This window comes from Symphalangus syndactylus, chromosome 9 (assembly GCF_028878055.3).
Source record: "Symphalangus syndactylus isolate Jambi chromosome 9, NHGRI_mSymSyn1-v2.1_pri, whole genome shotgun sequence".
Taxonomy (NCBI): domain Eukaryota; kingdom Metazoa; phylum Chordata; class Mammalia; order Primates; family Hylobatidae; genus Symphalangus; species Symphalangus syndactylus.
The window spans coordinates 92,048,092-92,072,297 of NC_072431.2; the positions used below are offsets into that span (position 1 = coordinate 92,048,092).

General features: G+C 37.7%; 1 protein-coding gene across 3 annotated transcripts in view; it reads left to right on the plus strand.

Moving 5' to 3' along the window:
- Positions 1–24,206, plus strand: part of AMPH (amphiphysin) — a 250,400-nt gene that overhangs the window by 175,626 nt on the left and 50,568 nt on the right. For all 3 annotated transcript variants that reach the window (XM_063609652.1, XM_055293373.2, XM_055293372.2), the window contains exons 12-13: positions 19,691–19,807; positions 23,541–23,564. In XM_063609652.1, the coding sequence (XP_063465722.1) occupies positions 19,691–19,807; positions 23,541–23,564 (141 nt within the window). The remainder of the gene's footprint in view (positions 1–19,690; positions 19,808–23,540; positions 23,565–24,206) is intronic.

Below are 24,206 nucleotides of genomic sequence, written 5' to 3' on the forward strand. Positions count from 1 at the left end.
TTCTAAATCTGAAAAGCAACGTGGCTCTAGCAGCTGGACCACAGAGTATGACTTGGAGTGTTTCCATGGACTAAATGACCATTTGTCTCATGTTAAGATGTCAAAAGAGGAAGTGAAACAGGGATTTATATTTCTGTCTGCTTTCTGGTTTATTGAGTGACATAATCTGGCTTTAATTAAAAATGTACAGATGCTGTCTCTTCCTGAAGCATCTTGGCAGTTTCTTCAGTGGCTTGTTCCTCTGTAGATATAAATAGCCATTTTGTGTTACTTCAGCCCATCCAGCAGTTTCTGATTTGGCAGGTTTGGGATGAGGTCAGGAATCTGCATTTCTTAGGAAAATGCTGCTGATGCTGCTGATGCTGCTGGTGTTAGCACCACACTGTGGGAGCCACTGTTTAAAGCTATCAGGATTCCACATGGCACAAATCAGTGACCGTTAACAAAGCACCACAGTGAATTAATAGATTTCTTCCAGGGAAATACCCAGCTGAGTCAAGTGTGTGCTATGATTGACCATTCATAACTGCTCCCTTCAAAACTAGTGTGACTCAAAGTCTTCCATATTTAGGGTGATTGGACACATACATATACACATGTGTGCTTATAACATTAGATGTGTTGATCAGATTGTAGGTCGAGCTACATATTATAAGTGAATGAACTGTATCATCCAGACAATAATGTGTTTGACAATCTACAGATAAAAGAGAATAAATAGCAATACCTGAGAAAAATGAGAAGCTAACTGCAAGGAAGTAGAGCATTGAAAACTAGACAGCTTAGACGTACCTGAAAAGGTTTTCTCTGACACATATAACAATATAGGATGATCTGTCTACATTTATTTTAATATTAATTAATGACTTAAACGAGTCATTTACATTTAGAAGATTGATCTATGTCCCCAGCTTGCTATTTTTATCATGCACTTAATGGGGGAAGAAAAGCATTTGTGTTAATCCTGCCCAGAAGCTCAAAATGTAATGACTGAAATGTACCCAGTCTCGGATGGATTTGTATGTCTCCTCCAACAAGCACCATCACAGTGATGATTCTCTCCTGAGTGTGTCCTGGGATTGAAGACAGAAATCCATTAGGTCTGGAGAGCCCTCTAATGGCCCAAACTTTAAATGTAGCATAGAATTTTCTCTGGTAAATGTCCTTATCTGCTTGTAGGGAGATGCCCCATGGTTATGACCCAATGGTTTATCTTGCTTTTCTGGTTCTGTGTTTACAAAAATGGATCTTCCAAAGGTCCAAAAAATTGTTCCCGATTTTTCCATCCTAAGAACTTAGAAATCTATTCTCTCTCTCTCCCTTTTTCTTTCCCTCCCTCTGTGTGTTTGTGTCCCTACATTATTCTTTTAAAACAGCATTTTCCAAAGCATGTTTTTGAGGAAAACTAGTATCATTAGATGCTTTAAAAAGGGAGTCTCTGTTTACATGAGACTGGGGGACTACATCCCTTATGATTTTTCACAGTTTACATTGGCAGGATTAAGGCTCTGAAAAGTTCTGTAACAAAGTTCCATTCAACTTTGTTTAGGGCAGAATTTCTTAGACAGTCTCTCCTTCACCCCCCAAAATATGCTTTCCTAGGAAATGGGTATTTGGTAAAACACTTTAAGAAATAAAGATTTAAAAGATATTTTGTCCCTGGAAATCAAATCTATTCCATATAAATATGATTCTAACAAGCGATCAAGACAAAAAATAAAGCAATCATGTATGTGTGTGTGTATATATATATATGTATATATACATGTGTATATATATGTGTATATATACACATGTATATATGTGTATATGTGTGTGTATATATGTATATACACACGTATGTATGTGTGTATATGCAAGGTTATTTCTCTCTCTTTTTCAATTCTTGTACTCAGGAAATGTTTTGGGGCCAGGCATGGTGGCTCACATCTGTAATCTCAACACTTTGGGAGGCCAATGCAGGAGGATTGCTTGAGGTCAGGTGTTTGGGACCAGCCTAGGCAACACAGTGAGACGCTGTCTCTACAAAAAAAACAAAAAGTCGCTGGGCACGGCAGTATGTGTCTGTAGTTCCAGCTGCTCAGAAGGCTGAGAGGCAGGTGGATCTCTTGAGCCCAGGAGGTCGAGGTTACAGTGAGCTATGATCACAGTACTGCATTCCAGCCTAGGTGACAGAGCGAGACCCTGTCTCAAAAAAAAAGAAAGTATTTTGGATTGGCTTTTATTCTAGCTTGATGACTTGATTTTAAATCCAGTGTTCACCCTCCCTTTAGGATTGTGGCCCTGAGCAAATATTTTTTGCTGGGGACCTGTTTCATATAAAAAGTTGGAGTCACTTGAAATAAGCTTATCAGCAATATTCTGATGGCCAGTCTCAGGGGTTTCTATAAGTGAAATGCCAAGCTGACCAAAAAGAACAATCTCACCATCTCACCACTCACTGTCCTGGAAACAGGCCCCATCTTCATGCTCACAACACCTTTGTGGATAGGAGCCCCAGAGTTCCAGAAGCATACAATCGACTGTACACATGGAGTAGGGTTGGGGAGTGCTCGGAAGAGGAGATATGGCAACCAAAGCCCAGTCCTGGTACAGGCTCAGGATGCCCTGACCAGATGGCACGGCAGCTGCAGCTAGTCCCTTCTGCCAGAGGAAGACTTAGGAAACTTTAAGAAAGGTGCTGAAAAGCATGAGGGTCCCCTTAGATTCAGGGCTTGGGGCAGGGTCCCTCTTTGCCAGGGACTCTATCTTTGTGTCCAGTGGCAGAGAGGAAGAAAATATTGCCTGTCTCAGGATTTTTTCATAGCAGATACCCCCAACTATTTTTCCTAAATCTTTCCCAAACTAAGATATTGCATATTTTCTCTGATCAAAGATTTCCACTTTACAAATCCAGAGGAATTATCCCTTGAACATCCAAGCTTATTTCTCCAAGCCCTGCTCATCACCGCATGGGAATGCCTACCATGCTCCCAGGCAGACATGAGCACAGCCTTTCAATCCTGAGTGTTGGGACCAATTGAGCACCATTGGCTTTTCTACTCTTATGTCTCTGTTTTCCAGCCTAATACTGCATCTTACTTTTTAAGTTCATTAAATCATGCTGTTTTCCCTAGCCAATTGAACTGAAATAGAATTCAACATGCAGAATCAGTCCATGAAATGGTTTTTTCACCCATGTAATCCTGAGAGGCCAGCCTGCAGTTATGAACATATGCATCTCTCACTTACTGGGTATCTGTAACCTGGTTCTAAATACCACACTGGCTTTTCAGCATAACATATTTCTGGACCAGCTGCCTCTTCTTTCCCTTGCTATTTTTCAAAGTAAACACGTTAACATTATTTTAAGACAGAAAGAATTAGTAAGATGAAAATTAGAAGGAAGAAAAACTACACAGTGCATTTCAAGCCCAAATTTAGTCAGTTCATTGCCCTGGTGGATTACCATCATTGTTCCATTCCTTGAGCAGGAGTAACCAGGCAGTGCAGTTTATGTATCATCTGGTATTCTGAAAATGTTTTAAAATCATTGGCTCGTTGGGCTTCACTATCTTTCAAGGTTCTGACTCCAGAGCTGCTAACAGTACCTAGGCTTTTTCTGTCTACAGAACAGGGAAAGCTACTAAATATCTTTCTGCAAGGTCTCATTCAGTTTAACCTTAACATCAATCCTGTGATTTACATGCCATTAGTCCTACTTTCTAGAAGAGCAAACCTGCTGTCTTTCTGCTGAACCACGCCTCTCCTAGTGCAGGAGTGGAAAGCAGAATGCTGTAGGCTGTGTGTGACAGCATTGTAAGCACCCGAAAGAGAGCAGTACCAGGCATTCAGTAAATGAACAAATCGATATCACTCTTTCTATCCTTAGTATCCAGGATGCAGGTTCTCTAGAACTTGTTTGAGTTTTGATATTAGCAAAGTTCTTCAGGTTGTTACCTATCAGTGCATTATTGGTAAATACTGTGATATAGTGGTAGGAGGGCCTTTACTCAACCAGTTTAGCCATCTGTCTTTCCACCAGTCAGAGTAGAACCTCATTATAAGCATAGGCCCTATCCCTCTTCCTTGCTGACTCTATTCTCATGACTGTCAGCCTTTATACTGTTCGTCATAATATACGTAAAAGCAATGAACAAAACCCACGTGCTACACTAGGAATGATTTTGCAGCCTACCAACTTGTTCTAATAAAAAACAAAGTCAAAACAAAACAAAGTAGGAAAACAATTTCCTAGAAGGTCTAGTTTATTGCATGTCAACTCATTCCTAGAGCAATTCAGGATTATGTAAATATAGTTATGCACATAAAGCAAATGTGAGAGAACAATCAATAGGTCTAGATTGTGAGTAAAGGGATCTGCATTATGCTATCCTTTTAATTCTCTATACAGCAGTCTCTCCTTATCCACAGTTTCACTTTCCATGGTTTCAGTTACCCATGGTCAACCATGATCCAAAAATACTACATAACAGTAAGATATTTGGAGAGAGCGAGCGAGCGAGAGACTATATTCACATTCACACTACATTCACCTTTACTACAGTATATTGTTATCATTGTTCTATTTTACTATTAGCTATTGTCGTCAATCTCTTACTATGCCTAACTGATAACTTCAACTTTATGTATGTATAGGAAAAAACATAGTGTGTATAGGGTTCAGTACTATCTGTACCATTTGTGGTTTCAGGCATCCCCTGGGGATCTTGGAACATAACTCCTCCAAATAAGGAAGGACTAGTATACTACAATAAACTTTGTGGAACAAATACTTGGCAACATCATTTTAAATGACTGAAAGATTTTCCATTCTAAGACTGCAATATAAAGCACTTGAACCCTGTCCATGTGCTATATGACTCACATTAACTGTAATGTACCCATCTGGAGCAATCTTGTTATAAGCTTCTAACCACGAAGGTAAACTTTCCTAGGTCACTGCTTCATTGTAATTGTTGATGAAATGCTAAAATTTTACCCACTGTTAGAAATTGTAAATTGTGACTTTTACGTGAAAGGTATTTCTATTACATAAAAGATAACTTCTGATTGGCCTTGTTCCTAAAGATTTTATTTAACCTCTCTGTCTTAAGCTTCCTACTCCACCTTTTTTGCCTCATTGGGAAGTCACAAGTGTCCAGCACAGTACTTAGGATATAGTAAAGGTTTTCAAAATATGTTTAATGAAAGAATAAAAGATGAAAATCTCTAGAAGATGAAAAGATGAAAATCTCTATGTCCTCATGGTAATCTGGCTTACTATAATAGTTATGATTAAAGAACTTTTGTGTATGGGTGTGCGTGTGTGCATGTGCGTTTATCTGTCTGTTTGTCTACATGCAGCCATGAGGATGGTTTAGAGACTACATGTTTTACTTCTAGGTGGTTTTTCTGAGATGTTTACAGATTTTATACATTTTATTCAAATTCTAAAGGTTAAGATCCTCAGAAAATGTGTTGTGTGTATGCTCTGGAGGCTAGATTTCTGGGTCAATCAAATACTTGCAAACTACCTACAGATGCATCACTACTAAATGTTTTATGGCTATAGTTAAATATTGAAATCTCTTTTACCTGATATGCTTATAAAAATAATGCCCAAAAGGATGCATAGTTAAGGTGAAAAAATAGTAAATTACAGAGAAGCAAAAAGTAAGACTTCAAAAGTAAAAGTCTATTCCCCAGGAAAACTCACTTTTACTAATTTTGTGTGTAAAATGCCACTTTTTTCCATTTAAATAGTAACTGAAATGTGGCCAGGCGTGGTGGCTCATGCCTGTAATCCCAGCACTTTGGGAGGCTAAGGTGGGCGGATCACCTGAGATCGGGAGTTCAAGACCAGCCTGGCTAACATGGAGAAATTCTGTCTCTACTAAAAATACAAAATTGGCTGGGCATGGTGGCGCATGCCTGTAATCCCAGCTACTTGGGAGGCGGAGGCAGGAGAATCGCTGGAACCCAGGAGGTGGAGGTTGCAGTGAGCCAAGATCGCACCACTGTACTCCAACCTGGGCAACAAGAGTGAAACTCTGTCTCAAAAAAAAAAAAAAAAAAAAATAGTAACCAAAATGTATATTTTTGGAAATGTGATCATTCTATGTCAGATTTTTAATTTATGATTTTTAGTAAAAATATAACAAAAGTATTTCCATGTCAATTTAGTATTTATTTTATTATTTTAAATAGCAGCAGAGCACTGTGCTAAGAGAATGTGCTGTGGTAGGTTTAACCCATCTCCCACTATCAGATTCTTTTTAATGTTATTAGTAAGCTCTATTGATGTGTGATTGATCTACAATAAACTGTACATATTTACATATGCACATATTTGATGAGTTTGCACATACATATATACTATTAAACCATTACCATAATCAAGATAATGAATATATGTCACCCCAAGAAGTTTAGAAGTTTTCTGAGCCACTTTTTAATTTCTCTTGCTCCTCCCCATTGGCGCCAGCATCTCTAGGCAAACACTCATCTTTCTGTTGCTATACATTAGTTTGCATTTTCTAGAATTTTATATAAATGGAATCATATAGTATCAGAAAGCATAGTTTTTGGATTATGAAATTCATTAATGTTGTAGCACATATCAGTACTTCATTCCTTCTTATTGAGTAGTATTCCATTGTATGGATATATCACAAGTTATCTGATGGATGTTTGAGTTGTTTCCAATTTTTGACTATTATAAATAAAGGCACCATAAGCACTTGTATACAAATATTTGTGTGCATGCATGCTTTCATTTCTCTTGGGTGAATACCTAGGGATAAACTAGCTAGATCATATGTTAGGAATAAATTTAATTTTTTAAAAGATTGACAGATTTTCTGAAATGTTTGTACCATTTTATATTTTCATCAGCATCACATAAGAGTTCTAGTTCTTCCACATCTTTGCCAACGCTTGGCATGGTTAGTGTATTAGGCCATTCTCACATGGCTATAAAGAAATACCTGAGACTGGGTAATTTATAAAGAAAAGAGATTTAATTGGCTTATGGTTCTGCAGGCTTTACAGGAAGCATGGCAGCATTTGCTTCTGGGGACTCCTCAGGGAGCTTTTATTCATGGCGAAGGCAAAGCAAGTGCAGGTGTCTAACATGGCAGGAGCAGGAGGAAGAGAGAGAGAGGAGGGAGGTGTAACACACTTTTAAACAACCAGATCTCTTGACACTCACTCACTATACAGTACCAAGGGGGGATGGTGCTAAACCATTCATGAAAACTCCACCCCTATGATCCAGTCACCTCCCACCAGGCCCTACCTCTAACACTGGGATAACAAGTTGACATGAGATTTGAGTGGGGACACAAATCCAAACCATATCAGTTAGTATTTTTAATTTTAGCTATTCTAGTAAGTGATAGTGGTATTTCATTTTGATTTGATTTGCGTTTCTGAAATGACTAGTGGTGTTAAGTATTTTTTCATGTACTTATTTAACACCCATAGATCTTCTTTGGTGAAGTGCCTGTTAAAAACTTTTGCTCATGTATTTATTTTTTAACTGAGTTTTGGGATCTCTTTATCCATTCTGTATACAAGTCCCTCATTAGATAAGATTTGCAAATACTTTCTTCCAGTGTGTGGCTTTCTTTTCATTCTCTTGGCAGTGTAATTTGGAGAGTAGAAATTTTTTATTTGATGAAATCCAATTTATCCGTTTTTTATGGATTATATATTTCATGTAACATCGAAAAGGTCTTTGCCTATCCTAAGATAAAAATTGCAAGGTTTTCTCTTAATATTTTTTAGAAGTTTTATTTTCAGGTGTTACATTTAGGCCTGTGACCAATTTGGAGTTAATTTTTTTATGTGGTACAAAGTGTGTGTTGGAATTTATTTCTTTAGAAGTGAATATTCCATTGTTGAAAAGTATTCTTACTCTACTAAATTGCCTTTGTACCTTTGTGGAAAATTAGTTGTACCTTTGTGGAAAATTAGACAACTAATTATCTATCTAATATATATATGTATATACCATATGTATATATATATATATATGGATATATTTCTGGACCATGTGATTATCCATTGATCTTTTTGCTTACCTTTGTGCCAGTAGCATGCTATGTTGATTATTGTCATTTTATAATATCTTGAAATCAGCGTCAGTAGGGTTAGTCTTTCAACTTTGTTCTTTTTCAGAGTTGTTTTGGCTATTCTAGGTCCTTTGAATTTCCATATGAACTTCAGAATCAACTGTAAGTTGATATTGTATTATTTCCTGGGCTGCTGTACCACAACTGAGTGGCTTAAATACAACCCCCCCCCCAAAAAAAAATTCTCTAACAGTTTTTGCTGCTAGATATCTGAGATCAAGGTGTCAGTAGGGACATGCTCTCTCTGAAGGCTCTAGGGGAGAATCAATCCTTTCTTCTCTCCTAGCCTCCGGTGGTTGCTGAAAGTCCTTGGGATTCCTTGAATTGCAGATACATCACTCCAATACTCCAATATGCACCATGTGGTCATCACATGGCATTTTCCCTGTGTGTCTGTGTGCTCTGTGGCATTCTCCTTGTGTCTACATATCCAAATTTTCCTCTTCTTACAGGGCCACCAGTCATTGGACTAGGACCCACTCTAATCAAAATCTTTATTTTATTACATTGGTTCAGACCCTGTTGTCAGTTAAGGACACACTTACGGGTTCCAGATAGGCATGAAATTTTGGGGGTGGGGGGAAATACTATTCAAAGCAGTAGACATATTGAATCATGTTTCACCGAGTCTATAGATCAATGATATCTGAGTCATCTGACACATAGACACAGTATATCTCTCCCTTTATTAATGGTCTTCTCTAATTTCTCTCTGCCATGTTTTACAGTTTGCAATGTACAGACATTACACGTTTTGTTGGATTTATCCCTAAGTATTTTATATTGTTATTATAAATCATGTTTTTAAATTTGTTTTTTTCTGGTTGTTCACACTATTGTCTATAAGTACAACTGATTTTTGTATATTGATGCTGTATCTGCAGCTTTGCTAAACCAAATTATTAGTTTCTATAGCTTTTTTGTAGATTTCATTGGATTTTTCTATATATATTATCATATCTTTTATGAATAAAGAAAGTTTACTTCTCTCTTTGCAATCTCGGTGCCTTTTATTTATTTTTCCTACCTTATTTCATTCTTGTACCACCAGAATAATATTGAGTAAAAGTAGTAAAGCAGTCATCCTTGTCTTGATCTTAGAGGAAGAGCATGTAGTATTTCATTTTTAAACATGCTGTTTGTTACTTGTAGGTTTCATTAGATGGCTTTTATAAGATTGAGGAAGTAGCCTTTTATTCCTACTTAAAGAGTTTTAAACAGGAATTAATGTGGATTTTCTCAAGTGCTCTGCTGCATCTGTTAAGATGATCATATGAGTTTTCTTGATAGATTGTTAATATGGTGAATTATACTTATTGGTTTTCCAATGGTAAACCAACCATGAAGTCCTAGGATGAACCCCATTTGGTGATGGTATGTTATCCTTTTTATCTATATATCTTTTAGTCAGCTTGCTAAAGCTCGGTCTAGAATTTTTACATTCCTGTTCATGGGGAATATTAGTTTATAGGTTTTTTTTTTTTAAGAAAAGGGTTTTTATGATTTAATACCAGGGTAATGGTATTGAATGAATTGAACTGAAAATCACTTGCTCCCCTCCAATGTGCTGGTTAAGTTTGTGTTGGTATTATTTGTTGCTTAAAGATTTGGTAGAATTCATCAGAGAACTCATCTGGGCTCTGTTTTGTTGTGTTTTCTTTTGTTTTGATGTATTTCTATATAATAGATATAGAACAGTTCAGGGTATCTATTTTTCTTGAGTGAGATTTTTGTATTTGTAGTTTGTGTTTCTCGTGAAGTCTGTCCATTTCATCTAAGTTGTCAGATGTATTTGGAATAAAGTGGTTCATCATATTTCTTTATTATTATTTTTTGATATCTCTAATATCTATGATGATGCTCCCCTCTCTCATTTCTAATATTGGTAATCTGCATCCTTGTTCTCTCTCTCTCTTTTTTACCCCAATTAGACTGGCTAAATGTTGATTAATTTTATTGATCATCTCAAATAACTAGCTTGTGGTCTTATTGATTCTCTCTTTTTCTTGTTCTCACTCTGTCTTTTGTTTTCTGTTTCACTGATTTCCACTCTAATCTGTATAATTTCCAGTTTCTACTTTGGGTTTTATTGCTCTGTTTCTGTTTTTTTCTAGTATTCTGGGTAAAAAGAAGGTGACGTTAATAATTTCAGACCTTTTTGTTTTCCTATATGGGAGTTTAGTGCTATAAATTTTCCCGTAAGTACTGCTTTAGCAGCATCCCATACATTTTGATATATTGTTTTCATTTCCTTTCAGGTTTCCAATTTCCACTTTGATTTCTTTTTTGACTCGTTAGGTATTTAGAAGACTATTATTTGTGGATTTTGCAGAGATCATTCTGGATGATTAAAATATTTGTGGATTTTCTAGAGACCATTCTGTTAACAATTTCCAATTTAATTCCAGTGTAGTCAGAGACCATACTTTATGTGGCTTGAATGTTTTTAAATTAGTTGAAGGCAGAAGTGATTCAGTGACAGTTTTTTCCAGCTGGGACACATGGGGTCTTAAAACAGAAGATAGACTACCAGGGAGAGGAAGAAGGCTGTATCTCACTTGATGAGGCCACTAGGACAAGAGTGGACTGAGTAAACATATGGCAGCCACCTTCATGATGTACTATTTAAAAGGGCAAGTTTTTATTAAACTTTTATTTTAAGTTCAGGGGTACAAGTGCAGGTTTGTTACAGAAGATAAACTTGTGTCATGGGCGTTTGTTGTACAGATCATTTCCTCACCCAAGTATTAAGCCTAGTATCCATTAACTATTTTTTCTGATCCTCTCCCTTCTCCTACCTTCCACTTCCAATGGGCCCCAGTGTGTGTTGTTTCCCTCTATGTGTCCATGTGTTCTCAACCTTTAGCTCTCACTTGTGAGAACATGTGGTATTTGGTTTTCTGTTCCTGTGTTAGTTTGCTAAGGATAATGGCCTCCAGCTCCATCCATGTCCCTGCAAAGGATATGATCTTATTCTTTTTATGGCTGCATAGTATTCCACGTTGTGTGTGTGTGTATATATATATATATATGTATATATATACACATATATATATATACACATATATATATGCAATTTATATATATATATATACACATATATATATATAAAATTTTCTTTACCCAGACTCTCATATATATATAATTTTCTTTACCCAGGCTTTCATTGATAGGTAGTTAAGTGATTCCATGTCTTTGCTGTTGTGAATATTGCTGCGATGAACACATGCATGCATGTGTCTTTATAATAGAGTTATACTGGGAACTTTAGCATTGTCTCTGGTGTCTGTGCAAGAAAGAGGTTCCATTTTGTTTATTTGTTCATTTGTTTGTTTTTGGTAATAAAATCTCAGATAAGGCCTTTAAAAAAGAATTAGTTGAGACCTATTTAATGACCCAGAATACTGCTTATCATGTTACATTTCCATGTACACTTGAAAAGAGTATGTATTCTCCTGTTGTTGGATAGAATGTTATAAATGTAAATTAGGTCAAATGTAGTCATAGTGTTATCTAAATCTTTTATACCATTGCTCATTTTCTCTCCATTTGTTCTTTCTTTTTTTTTATTGTACTTTAAGTTTTAGGGTACATGTGCACAATGTGCAGGTTTGTTACATATGTATCCATGTGCCATGTTGGTGTGCTGCATCCAGTAACTCGTCATTTAGCATTAGGTGTATCTCCTAATGCTATCCCTCCCCACTACCCCCACCGCGCAACAGTCCCCGGAGTGTGATGTTCCCCTTCCTGTGTCCATGTGTTCTCATTGTTCAATTCCCACCTATGAGTGAGAACATGTGGTGTTTGGTTTTTCGACCTTGCGATAGTTTACTGAGAATGATTTCCAGTTTCATCCATGTCCCTACAAAGGACATGAATTCATCATTTTTTATGGCTGCATAGTATTCTATGGTGTATATGTGCCACATTTTCTTAATCCAGTCTATCATTGTTGGACATTTGGGTTGGTTCCAAGTCTTTGCTATTGTGAATAGTGCCGCAATAAACATACGTGTGCATGTGTCTTTATAGCAGCATGATTTATAGTCCTTTGGGTATATACCCAGTAATGGGATGGCTGGGTCAAATGGTATTTCTAGTTCTAGATCCCTGAGGAATCGCCACACTGACTTCCACAATGGTTGAACTAGTTTACAGTCCCACCAACAGTGTAAAAGTGTTCCTATTTCTCCACATCCTCTCCAGCACCTGTTGTTTCCTGACTTTTTAATGATGGCCATTCTAACTGGTGTGAGATGGTATCTCATTGTGGTTTTGATTTGCATTTCTCTGATGGCCAGTGATGATGAGCACCTTTTCATGTGTTTTTTGGCTGCATAAATGTCTTCTTTTGAGAAGTGTCTGTTCATGTCCTTCGCCCACTTTTTGATGGGGTTGTTTGTTTCTTTCTTGTAAATTTGTTTGAGTTCATTGTAGATTCTGGATATTAGCCCTTTGTCAGATGAGTAGCTTGCAAAAATTTTCTCCTATTTTGTAGGTTGCCTGTTCACTCTGATGGTAGTTTCTTTTGCTGTGCAGAAGCTCTTTAGTTTAATTAGATCCCATTTGTCAATTTTGGCTTTTGTTGCCATTGCTTTTGGTGTTTTAGACATGAAGTCCTTGCCCATGCCTGTGTCCTGAATGGTAATGCCTAGGTTTTCTTCTAGGGTTTTTATGGTTTTAGGTCTAACATGTAAGTGTTTAATCCATCTTGAATTAATTTTTGTATAAGGTGTAAGGAAGGGATCCAGTTTCAGCTTTCTACATATGGCTAGCCAGTTTTCCCAACACCATTTATTAAATAGGGAATCCTTTCCCCATTTCTTGTTTTTGTCAGGTTTGTCAAAGATGAGATAGTTGTAGATATGTGGTGTTATTTCGGAGGGCTCTGTTCTGTTCCATTGATCTATATCTCTGTTTTGGTACCAGTACCATGCTGTTTTGGTTACTGTAGGCTTGTAGTATAGTTTGAAGTCAGGTAGCATGATGCCTCCAGCTTTGTTCTTTTGGCTTAGGATTGACTTGGCGATGCGGGCTCTTTTTTGGTTCCATATGAACTTTAAAGTACTTTTTTCCAATTCTGTGAAGAAAGTCATTGGTAGCTTGATGGGGATGGCATTGAATCTGTAAATTATCTTGGGCAGTATGGCCATTTTCACGTTATTGATTCTTCCAACCCATGAGCATGGAATGTTCTTCCATTTGTTTGTATCCTCTTTTATTTCATTGAGCAGTGGTTTGTAGTTCTCCTTGAAGAGGTCCTTCACATCCCTTGTAAGTTGGATTCCTAGGTATTTTATTCTCTTTGAAGCAATTGTGAATGGGAGTTCACTCATGATTTGGCTCTCTGTTTGTCTGTTATTGGTGTATAAGAATGCTTGTGATTTTTGTACATTGATTTTGTATCCTGAGACTTTGCTGAAGTTGCTAATCAGCTTAAGGAGATTTTGGGCTGAGACGATGGGGTTTTCTAGATATACAATCATGTCATCTGCAAACAGGGACAATTTGACTTCCTCTTTTCGTAATTGAATATCTTTTATTTCCTTCTCTTGCCTAATTGCCCTGGCCAGAACTTCCAACACTATGTTGAATAGGAGTGGTGAGAGAGGGCATCCCTGTCTTGTGCCAGTTTTCAAAGGGAATGCTTCTAGTTTTTGCCCATTGAGTATGATATTGGCTGTGGGTTTGTCATAGATAGCTCTTATTATTTTGAGATACGTCCCATCAATACCTAATTTATTGAGAGTTTTTAGCTTGAAGCGTTGTTTAATTTTGTCAAAGGACTCTTCTGCATTTATTGAGATAATCATGTGGTTTTTGTCTTTGGTTCTGTTTATATGCTGGATTACATTTATTGATTTGCATATGTTGAACCAGCCTTGCATCCCAGGGATGAAGCCCACTTGATCATGGTGGATAAGCTTTTTGATGTGCTGCAGGATTTGGTTTGCCAATATTTTATTGAGGATTTTTGCATCAATGTTCATCAAGGATATTGGTCTAAAATTCTCTTTTTTGGTTGTGTCTCTGCCCGGCTTTGGTATCAGGATGATGCTGGCCTCATAAAATGAGTTAGGGAGGATTCCCTCTTTTTCTATCGATTGGAATAGTTTCAGAAGGAATGGTACCAGTTCCTCCTTGTGCCTCTGGTAGAATTCGGCTGTGAATCCATCTGGTCCTTGACTCTTTTGGTTGGTAAGCTATTGATTATTGCCACAATTTCAGAGCCTGTTATTGGTCTATTCAGAGATTCAACTTCTTCCTGGTTTAGTCTTGCGAGGCTGTATGTGTCGAGGGATTTATCCATTTCTTCTAGATTTTCTAGTTTATTTGCGTAGAGGTGTTTGTAGTATTCTCTGATGGTAGTTTGTATTTCTGTGGGATTGGTGGTGATATCCGCTTTGTCATTTTTTATTGCATCTATTTGATTCTTCTCTCTTTTCTTTATTAGTCTTGGTAGCGGTCAATTTTGTTGATCTTTTTAAAAAACCAGTTCCTGGATTCATTAATTTTTTGAAGGGTTTTTTGTGTCTCTATCTCCTTCAGTTCTGCTCTGATCTTAGTTATTTCTTGCCTTCTGCTAGCTTTCGAATGTGTTTGCTCTTGCTTCTCTAGTTCTTTTAATTGTGATGTTAGGGTGTCAATTTTAGATCTTTCCTGCTTTCTCTTGTGGGCATTTAGTGCTATAAATTTCCCTCTACACACTGCTTTAAATGTGTCCCAGAGATTCTGATATGTTGTGTCTTTGTTCTCGTTGGTTTCAAAGAACATCTTTATTTCTGCCTTCATTTCGTTATGTACCCAGTAGTCATTCAGTAGCAGGTTGTTCAGTTTCCATGTAGTTGAGCGGTTTTGAGTGAGTTTCTTAATCCTGAGTTCTAGTTTGATTGCACTGTGGCCTGAGAGACAGTTTGTTATAATTTCTGTTCTTTTACATTTGCTGAGGAGAGCTTTACTTCCAACTATGTGGTCAATTTTGGAATAGGTGTGGTGTGTTCTTTCAATTATTGAAAGAGGAGTATTGAAGTCTTTCCTATAAAAGTATGTGTGCTTTTTTATTTTTCTTTACAGCTCTCTCGGTTTTTGCTTTATGTTGAAGCTCTGTAATTGAGTGCATAAATGTTTAGGCAGTGATTCTCTTTATCCCTGATAATATTCTTTGATTTGAAATCTACTTTTTTTATTTTTACTGTAATTACTACAGCTTTCTTTTGGTTATATTGACATGGTGTATCCTTTATATCCTTTTACTTTGAACCTATTTATGTCTACATATTTCAGGTTAGTTTCTTATAGACAGTATCTAGTTGTGTCTTGCTTTTTTGTACAATTAGATAATCTCTGCCTTTTAATTGCATGATTTAGACTATTTTCATTTAAGGTTATTATTCATATGAGGAAGTTTAAATCTAGCACATTTATCGCTTGTTTTCCATTGTCTTGCTGTTCATTTAACCCTTCTTTTTCTGCTTTCTTTTGTATTAATTGAACATTTTTTATTCCCTTTAATTTTCTTTATTTACTTATTAGTTATAACATTGTTTTGTCATTTTAGTGGTTATTTTAGGGTTTTAGTATACATTTTAATTTATCACAGTCTAACTTTCAATTATATAATGTCATTTAAGGTACAGTGTAAAAATCTAATAATAATGCACTCTCATTTTCCCACTTCTGTTTTTTGTGCAATTTTATCATGGATTTTATTTTATCTACATTATAAACTTCACATTGCTTTGTTATTATTTTTGTATAAGCAGCCAATTATCTTTTTAAAAGATTTAAATAATAAAAACTCACATATAGTTACCTAGGCAGTTACTATTTCTGGTTCTCCTCCTTTGTGTAGATGCATAGTTCTATCTGTTATCATTTTCCCTTGCCTGAAAGATATCTTCCACGTTAGTTGTAGTGTGTATATGAGGGTGATGTATTCTTTCTGATTTCGTTTGTCTGAAAATCTTCATTGAATTTTTATTTTAAAAAATATTTTCGAGAGGCATATAATTGTAAGTTGACAGTTTCTTTTTCTCAGTACTTTGCCTTGCTGTCTTTTTGCTTTATTATTTCTGGTGAGAAATCTGCTGCTACCTTCATGTTGTTCCTCTGTTAGTGAAATGTCTTCTTTTCTCTGGTTCTTTTTATGAATTTATCTTTAACACTGATGAGAAAATTAGATTATGATTGGTCCACATGTGCTTCATGTGTCTCTCATTCTTTTTGGACTAGCAGCTATGCAAGGCTGTACTTTTCATGGTGAATGGCGGAGTGCAAACCAACCAACCAAACATGCAAGCACATTTCCAGCCTTTGTTTGCATTACATTAAGTAATATCATTAGCTAAAGCATGACATATGGTCAACTCCACGTAAGGGATGGGGAAGTAAAATCCATCTATCACAAAGCCATGGCAAGGCTAGGCATACAGATTATGCTCAAGTTGCACATCTGCACTAGAAGAGGTCCGGTACCTTACTAATAAACTTAGATGTCCCAGGTAGAAGACACCTCATGAAACATAGCACAGGTTATTATAATTGGCAATGTTTTCCTATTGGAAGATTTTCCCCCACTGTGGTTTCCACAGCTGGTCTCCTTTCTTAGGAGCACATTCCAAGTCACCCCTTGTAGATTTCTAATGGTAAAGCAGTACTTATTATCAAGTTCCCAAAAAGCTAAGAATGTTGAGACCATACCGTATATACTCTAATTGTGATGAAGGTGTACAGGATTCATTTGTCTTGTTAAGGAAAATTACTCTTTACTGCATTTCAACATGTAGTGACAGAGTTGTGAGTACATTCCTGCCCTTTTAAAAAGGAATACTATGTAAGCAGGCAAAATCCTTTCGCTATTTTTGTAGCTTTACCAGAATATTCTTTGACATGAGTACCTTAAGGGATAATTCTCAAGAAGCTCAATTAATTGGCCAGGGAGAGACAGCTAGCAAGTGTTAAAATTGGGGTATGAGCACAGATTGATCTCAATGAAAGTCTGAGCATAGCCCATTATAGTCTGATGCCTCATTTCATCCTTCATCTCTAAATTCCCATTTGAGCTTCCTTAAGGGGATTCATTAGGCTTAAAAGGAAATAATAAATATATTCACATGACCTAAAATTTTATGGAGAACTTGCAGAACTTTGAGAATTCCTCTGCAGATTCTTGGGGTCCCTAATTGAGAACCTTGGGTCTGGGGCATCAGTGACAGCCTGGCAGACATTGGATTCAGAGGCACCAACTGCAGTCTTACTTCTGCTACATGGCAGCTAGAGGCCATGACAGTAGATCACCATTCAGCCAATTCTCTTCATTCTCCCAACTGGAGAATTGCTGCCATCTCTCCCTCAATTTTTTGTAAGGATTATATTTGAAAAGGCAGGTACAATGCAGTTTGGAGAACATGGCAAGATAAATGCTTTAAAGGCAATAAAGTGTTGTCAACATTAGACTGCACCAAAGTGTGTTAACATGAGGTAATGTCCATATGTGTAAAGTTCTTCGAACAGTGCCTGTCATACTCCAAGTATAATATGTTTACTAAATTTTAAAAATATAACTTTTACCTACATAAAAGTTTATGCAGGTTTTGAATAGGGAATCGGTTGATAGTTTTGTGATTGTAATTCGTAAAGAAAGTAGAGCTCTCAGAAGGGCATTATCCTTGTGAAATTTTTAAAAAGTATATATGGGGAGTTACTATGCTGCAAAATAGAAAATGCAAGGCTAATAGCATGACATATTAGCAGCTTTCTTCTGCAATGAGTACGGATATGCTAAGGAAAGTATTTAGGTTATACCACCTCGCTTTTCTTTATTTTTATTTTTTTTTAATTTTTGGGGGGGAATGGAGCCTCAGTCCGTCACCCAGGCTGGAGTGCAGTGGCGTGATCTCAGCTCACTGCAACCTTCGCCTCCCAGGTTCAAGCGATTCTCCTGCCTCAGCCTCCCAAGTAGCTGGGACTACAGTCACGCACCACCATGCCCAACTAATTTTTCTTTCTTTTTTTTTTTTTTTTTTGTATTTTTAGTAGAGACAGGGTTTCACCATGTTAGCCAGGATGGTCTCGATCTCTTGACCTCCTGATCCGCCCACCTCGGCCTCCCAAAGTGCTGGGATTACAGGCATGAGCTACCGTGTCTAGCCCTCACTTTTCATACATATCTGTTTTTAATGTCTGTGATGAATATTAATTAAAATAACTCCTGTTCTTCAAAAATCTGTCTCCAAAAATCTGTTTTTATATATACTTTACCCATTGGTTTGACGTTTCAATTTCTAGGCAACAAAGTTTTTTTAAAAAGAATTTTATAAGGCCGGGCGCGGTGGCTCACGCTTGTAATCCCGGCACTTTGGGAGGCCGAGGCGGGCGGATCACGAGGTCAGGAGATCGAGACCACGGTGAAACCCCGTCTCTACTAAAAATACAAAAAATTAGCCGGGCGTGGTGGCGGGCGCCTGTAGTCCCAGCTACTCGGAGAGGCTGAGGCAGGAGAATGGCGTGAACCCAGGAGGCGGAGCTTGCAGTGAGCCGAGATCGCGCCACTGCACTCCAGCCTGGGTGACAGAGCGAGACTCCATCTCAAAAAAAAAAAAAAAAAAAAAAAAAAGAATTTTATATTGAATGCTAAACACATGTAATTTAAATTGTATGAAAACTGACCCAGACTCCCTTTTCTGTGATGTACTTTATGGGACTTTGTCTTAGCCTGGCCCTTTACTGTGTAACTTGAGCCTGGGTTATGCCGACTTCAAGCCCACATTGTTTTCATGTATTATGATACCACAAATAAATGAACAAATGATAATGTTTAATATTATAGATTTTTTTTTGTATTATCAAAGCAGGACTTTCTTCCTGTGTCTTATTTGGCTTACCTTCTTTCTAATCCAAAAATATTATTAATGGGAGCTCATTTTGCAGCAAATGTTGGGAGGCATGGCTGTCTGTCTCCTCTCTCCCTTCCGTTCACTCTCACTCATACATATACACAATTGAAACGAACAATGCTATGGATGAAGACTGGATCAAATAATAACTAAATCAAGGGGTAGTGTGCCAGTGAGGGAATGAGGCCATTGGGATGTGGTCAGCAGTACACAATGGCACCTTCCTTTTAAAATTTTGGCTTCCCAGAAGAACATCAGCAGTATTGCTGTAATGAATCCAGATCTTGGCCCATTTTATCAATTGGGTCATCTGTAATTTCTTGATCCGAGTTCTCTGAGCTGACAGAGGAGACTCCTTGCATCTTGGTACATTAGGATACATCCTTGGAACATTGTCTCTGTTGACTGGACTTGGAGTTAGACAAAGGATAAGAGCTAGAGCCTGGGACACATTCCAGGGCGACTTAGGTTATACTTGGCCAGAGTTAGTTATTTCCTTCTCACTGCATTTAGCTGAGTGACTGGGCGCATATGGGTGAGCAACCATGCTTATAAAAGTGTGTTTTGGGGATGCCCAATAATAATATTAGAGAGAGTATACATGGGCTATATCATGGTCTTATCAGATTCAAGCTTAATACATGTTTTATTTTGTTTTGTTATTTGTTTTAACAGAATGAAGTTCCTGAGGTCAAGAAAGAGGAGACTTTGCTGGATCTGGACTTTGATCCTTTCAAGCCTGAGGTGACACCAGCAGGTTCTGCTGGAGTGACCCACTCACCCATGTCTCAGGTATCAGGTGCTTTTTGGATATTTGGAGATATTTCATAAACCTCAATAAGCTCAGTGTGGTAACCAATGATCCCTATACCTCTCATGACTACTATCTATTTTTATTTTTGGTTGACAGATATTTCCTAATAGGAAAGAGAGGTAGAAAGGGGACCTTATCGATATCAGTTATTCTAAGCCTCCCATGCCATCAGCTTTCTCTACCCATAGAGCTGGCATAACCATACATTCCTGTTTTCTCTCCCAGAGTAATTGTTACCAGTGCCCACTTTGCACTCAGAACTGTTCAGGTTTACAGGATACATTTTATGGCTTCCCTGGATGAAGCTCTTTCTTTTGGTTTCGGGTTTACTCTTCTTGCTGTTTTCTCTACTTCCCTTCCTCATACTTTGCAAGTTAAATTGTGTTTGCAATGACCATGAGAGCATGCCCCAGCAGAAGCCGTTTTCAGTGTTGATAGTTCTGAACTTGACGATGCTGTGTTCATCCTCCACATTGAAGAAGCTCCCCTCCTGTGATCATGATTATGGTTTGATGGACAGGTGCCTTGCTTCCCCAAGCCTTTTTGCTCACCACTCCCTCACACTCCACATGTCTTCCTTCCTGATAGTTACTATCATTACAATCTCTGTCAGAGGATATTGGTGGTAGGTGCCATAATGACCTGTGGGTAGGTCCTCTGAAATATAGTTAGTTTACAACTTTCTATGCTAATAGAAGGAAGTTAACTCAAAATTTGATAAAACAGAAACTGTTTATATAAGTACTTTGCATATGGTTGGAGCCCCACATATGAATTTAGGCAAATCCAAAGTTGCTAGAGTATGCTTCAAATGAATTAGTGCAAGAATATCATAACATTCAACCTAGGAATTAAGACCTAGCTTGATTCCCTGGCCTTGAAGCCTTCTTGGTATATCACAGTAAACTGCTAGGGAATAAATAGCTCAATATGAACCTCAATAAATAAGGATTATGTCTATTTCCTGCTTTGTTCTAGAATGTGATTGGGCTTCTAAAGGCTTTCCTGTTGTACAATATGAACAATAAATGTCTAAGGTGTTAATAAAGTAAGAAATTAATAGTCTAAACACTACCCTTAAAGATGCTTTGCAAAAAAAAAAATGGGTCTCTTAGGTGAATGTTCCAAGAAGCCTCCTGTATTAACTCTCTTCTAGAAGATTCATGATGTGCATTAGAATATTAAAGACTGAGAAGTTCTGCAATTAAAAAAAAGTTTATATTTGTTTAACTTAGAGTTTCCCAAATTTGTTTGACCACAGAAATCTATGTTAACTACACTTTCTTAATACTCATTGGAATGTTCTCTAAAACAATATTTTGAGAAATGCTGAAGTATTGTCAGCAGGTTTGAGGGTTCCACCTTGATTACCAAGAAAAGTACAAAGTGAAGGTACATATAATTGAGTATACCTCCTTCTCAGAGATCTCTCATTGTATAGACAGCCTGCAGAATTCACAGGATTTCCTCTGCCTTACTCTCCATGCTTCCTTTTTTTTTTCCTTTGAGATGGAGTCTTACTGTGTTGCCCAGGCTGGAGGGCAGTGGTGCGATCTTGGCTCACTGCAAGCTTCGCCTCCCGGGTTCACGCCACTCTCCTCCCTCAGCCTCCCGAGTAGTTGGAACTACAGGTGCCCACCACCACGCCCAGCTAATTTTTTGTATTTTTAGTAGAGGTGGGGTTTCACCATGTTTGCCAGGATGGTCTCAATCTCCTGACCTCATGATCCGCCTGCCTCGGCCTCCCAAAGTGCTGGGATTACAGGCGTGAGCCACCATGCCCGGCCCATGCTTTATTTCTTTTGTGGCAGATGCAAAGTTTCTGCAGTGGATGCTGGAATGATTAGTGGGTGAGATTTCATAGCATTTCTGTCTACAAGTTTGAATCAGGAGAGAAACCTCTTTTATGTTAATTCATGATTACATTAATCCATAAATCATGAAACTGTGTGTGGCCTTATGACTAAGAGATTCTTCAAAATTAAACAAAAATTACCTTGGTTTAATCTTCAAAAGTCTTAGTTCTGAAGGACATCTATCACCGCAGTGAGGGCAAGCTGTGTGTGTCCCTGTGCTCTTCCTCAGGGCTAGGTAATAAAACCCTCTGGCCTCCTGGTGGCCATAACTGAGTCACTACACTATAGTTGTCCTGCAGTCCAGCTTTGATCATACCTCTCCTCTTTTGCTAAGAACAAAAGTCTTGACTGAATGACAAAAAAAGCACAGCACTGTTAGGTCTGCCTGGTTTCTTTCCTCTTCACTCAAAATGACCTCCTTTACCTATCACCTGACTCCATGTTTTCAAGTGATGTTCTTGCTGCTAGCAGAACACCTCATCTTGTGATCTCTGCAGTATCTGTGTGCACTAAAGCATCCTTTCATGATCCTGAGGATTGATAAACATGACATTTCATATTTCCTGCTTTCCTTTTAAAGAAAATACTGGTGATGTGTGCATTATACAGAGACATGTACTAGCTTTTATGATCTTCGATTCTTAAGGGGCTATGAAGCAATGAAATGAGAATCATCTAGATAATCAGAAAACATATATTAGATCCATGTACAAAAAACTGTGGCTTTCCGTGGAGCTGTTCTCTCCTGTCTTAATCGTCCTACGAGAAGATGCTAAGCAAGAGACCAGGCAGGCTGCATGGAGATGCAAGGCAGGCAATGCAGAGCGGTTAGAATGGGACCCAACCAGGTGGGTGCATATCAGTTAGAACCACAGGGCCCGCTTTCTGTAATACAGAGCCCAAATGAGGCCTTTGCAATCTCAACTGGAAACCATCATATTTTTAAGGTAGGAATGCCAGGCTCTCTAGTTTGCTGTTGACTTTTAGTGATTCAAAATAAGTGCATAAACATGGATCCATTCTAGTCACAAAGACATGGGCATAACGGGATGTGGCTTTAGCAGCAATTCTCAATCATAAAGGAAATAAGAAAGAGAAGTTTCCCCTACTCCCTTCACCCATAGTGGTAGCCATTTGAACCATCTGGCCTCACTCCCCAGGATTCATAAGCTTTATAATTAAAATACCAGTAGTAAGTGTAATTCATTCATGTCTTAGAGGGTGCTCTGCCAATTTGTATGATTACCAATTCATTGAGCAGTGTGTTATCATCTAATTTAACATATTGAAGAACCATTTTTCTGGGGCTCATTTACCATCAAACTGGTCATCCTATATCTTCTTGAATGAGATGGGAAGGAAATAGCATTAGCAGTGATTAGGGCCTGCATTTCCTCAAATATGCGATAAGCTCTAATATTTGGACACCTTGTTTACTTCATTTTAATGAGGTGTGTGTGTGTGTGTGTGTATGTGTGTGTATTAAAGTAACCTCATTCGTGTTTCAAATATAGTTTTCTACTCACATAGTGAAAGTTGAGATTGATTAGTCCTGTGCTATCCAAAGCTAAGTGCCATTTAAGCTTATATTAACTATAATACAATTATGTAAAATTTAAAATGTGGTTTTGTTACCCTAGCACATTTCAAGTGCTCAATAGCCACATGTGACTGGTGGCTGCCAAACTGAATAAGCACAGATATGGATCATTTCCTTCACCAAAAAAGTTCTATTGAACAGTACGGTACAAAATGCTTAAAAAATGCTTATGATTTCAAGAACTTTTGTCACCTCAGCATTTTTTTATGTTTTGGATTTGTATAACTAACAGTATTTTTGTTTATTTGCTTTCAGACATTGCCCTGGGACCTATGGACGGTAAGCCACTAATAACTCTGTTTTCATGTATCTTGATCCCCAGAAATTTGGAAACCTTGTTATATTTTATTTCATTTGCAACAGAAAGAAGACTCATACATTTAATGATGATGTAGTCCCCTAGAATGATCATTAGGCCACTGAAAGTCTTGAGCATTATCAGAACCTGAAGATGATGGTGAAGGAAGAGTACAGTGGACCAGACTCCTGGGTGGATAATGGTCAATAATTTGAATAATGATCAAGAATTTGGCCCTTTGTTTCTTTGTGTGGTGGTTGGTGGCAAAAGGAGCTGTTGCAGTGAAGGACACACACACTTAAATAGAAGACAAGGAAAGTGTGAATGAGAAAATGGAAGAGATGGGCTACTTGGCACATGGAACCATTTTTAAAAAAATTATTATATTCAATGAAGCTTGGGTTAATAAGAACTTGAGTTTTACAGCCAGATAGCCCTGGATTTTAGTCCAAACTCTACTACTCATAACCTTGAGACTTTGAGCAATTTCTTTTTTTTTTTTTTTTTTTTTTTTTTTAAGACGGAGTCTTGCTGTTTCACTGAGTGCTGGAGTGCAATGGCGCTGTCTCGGCTCACTGCCAGCTCCGCCTCCCGGGTTCACACCGTTCTCCTGCCTCAGCCTC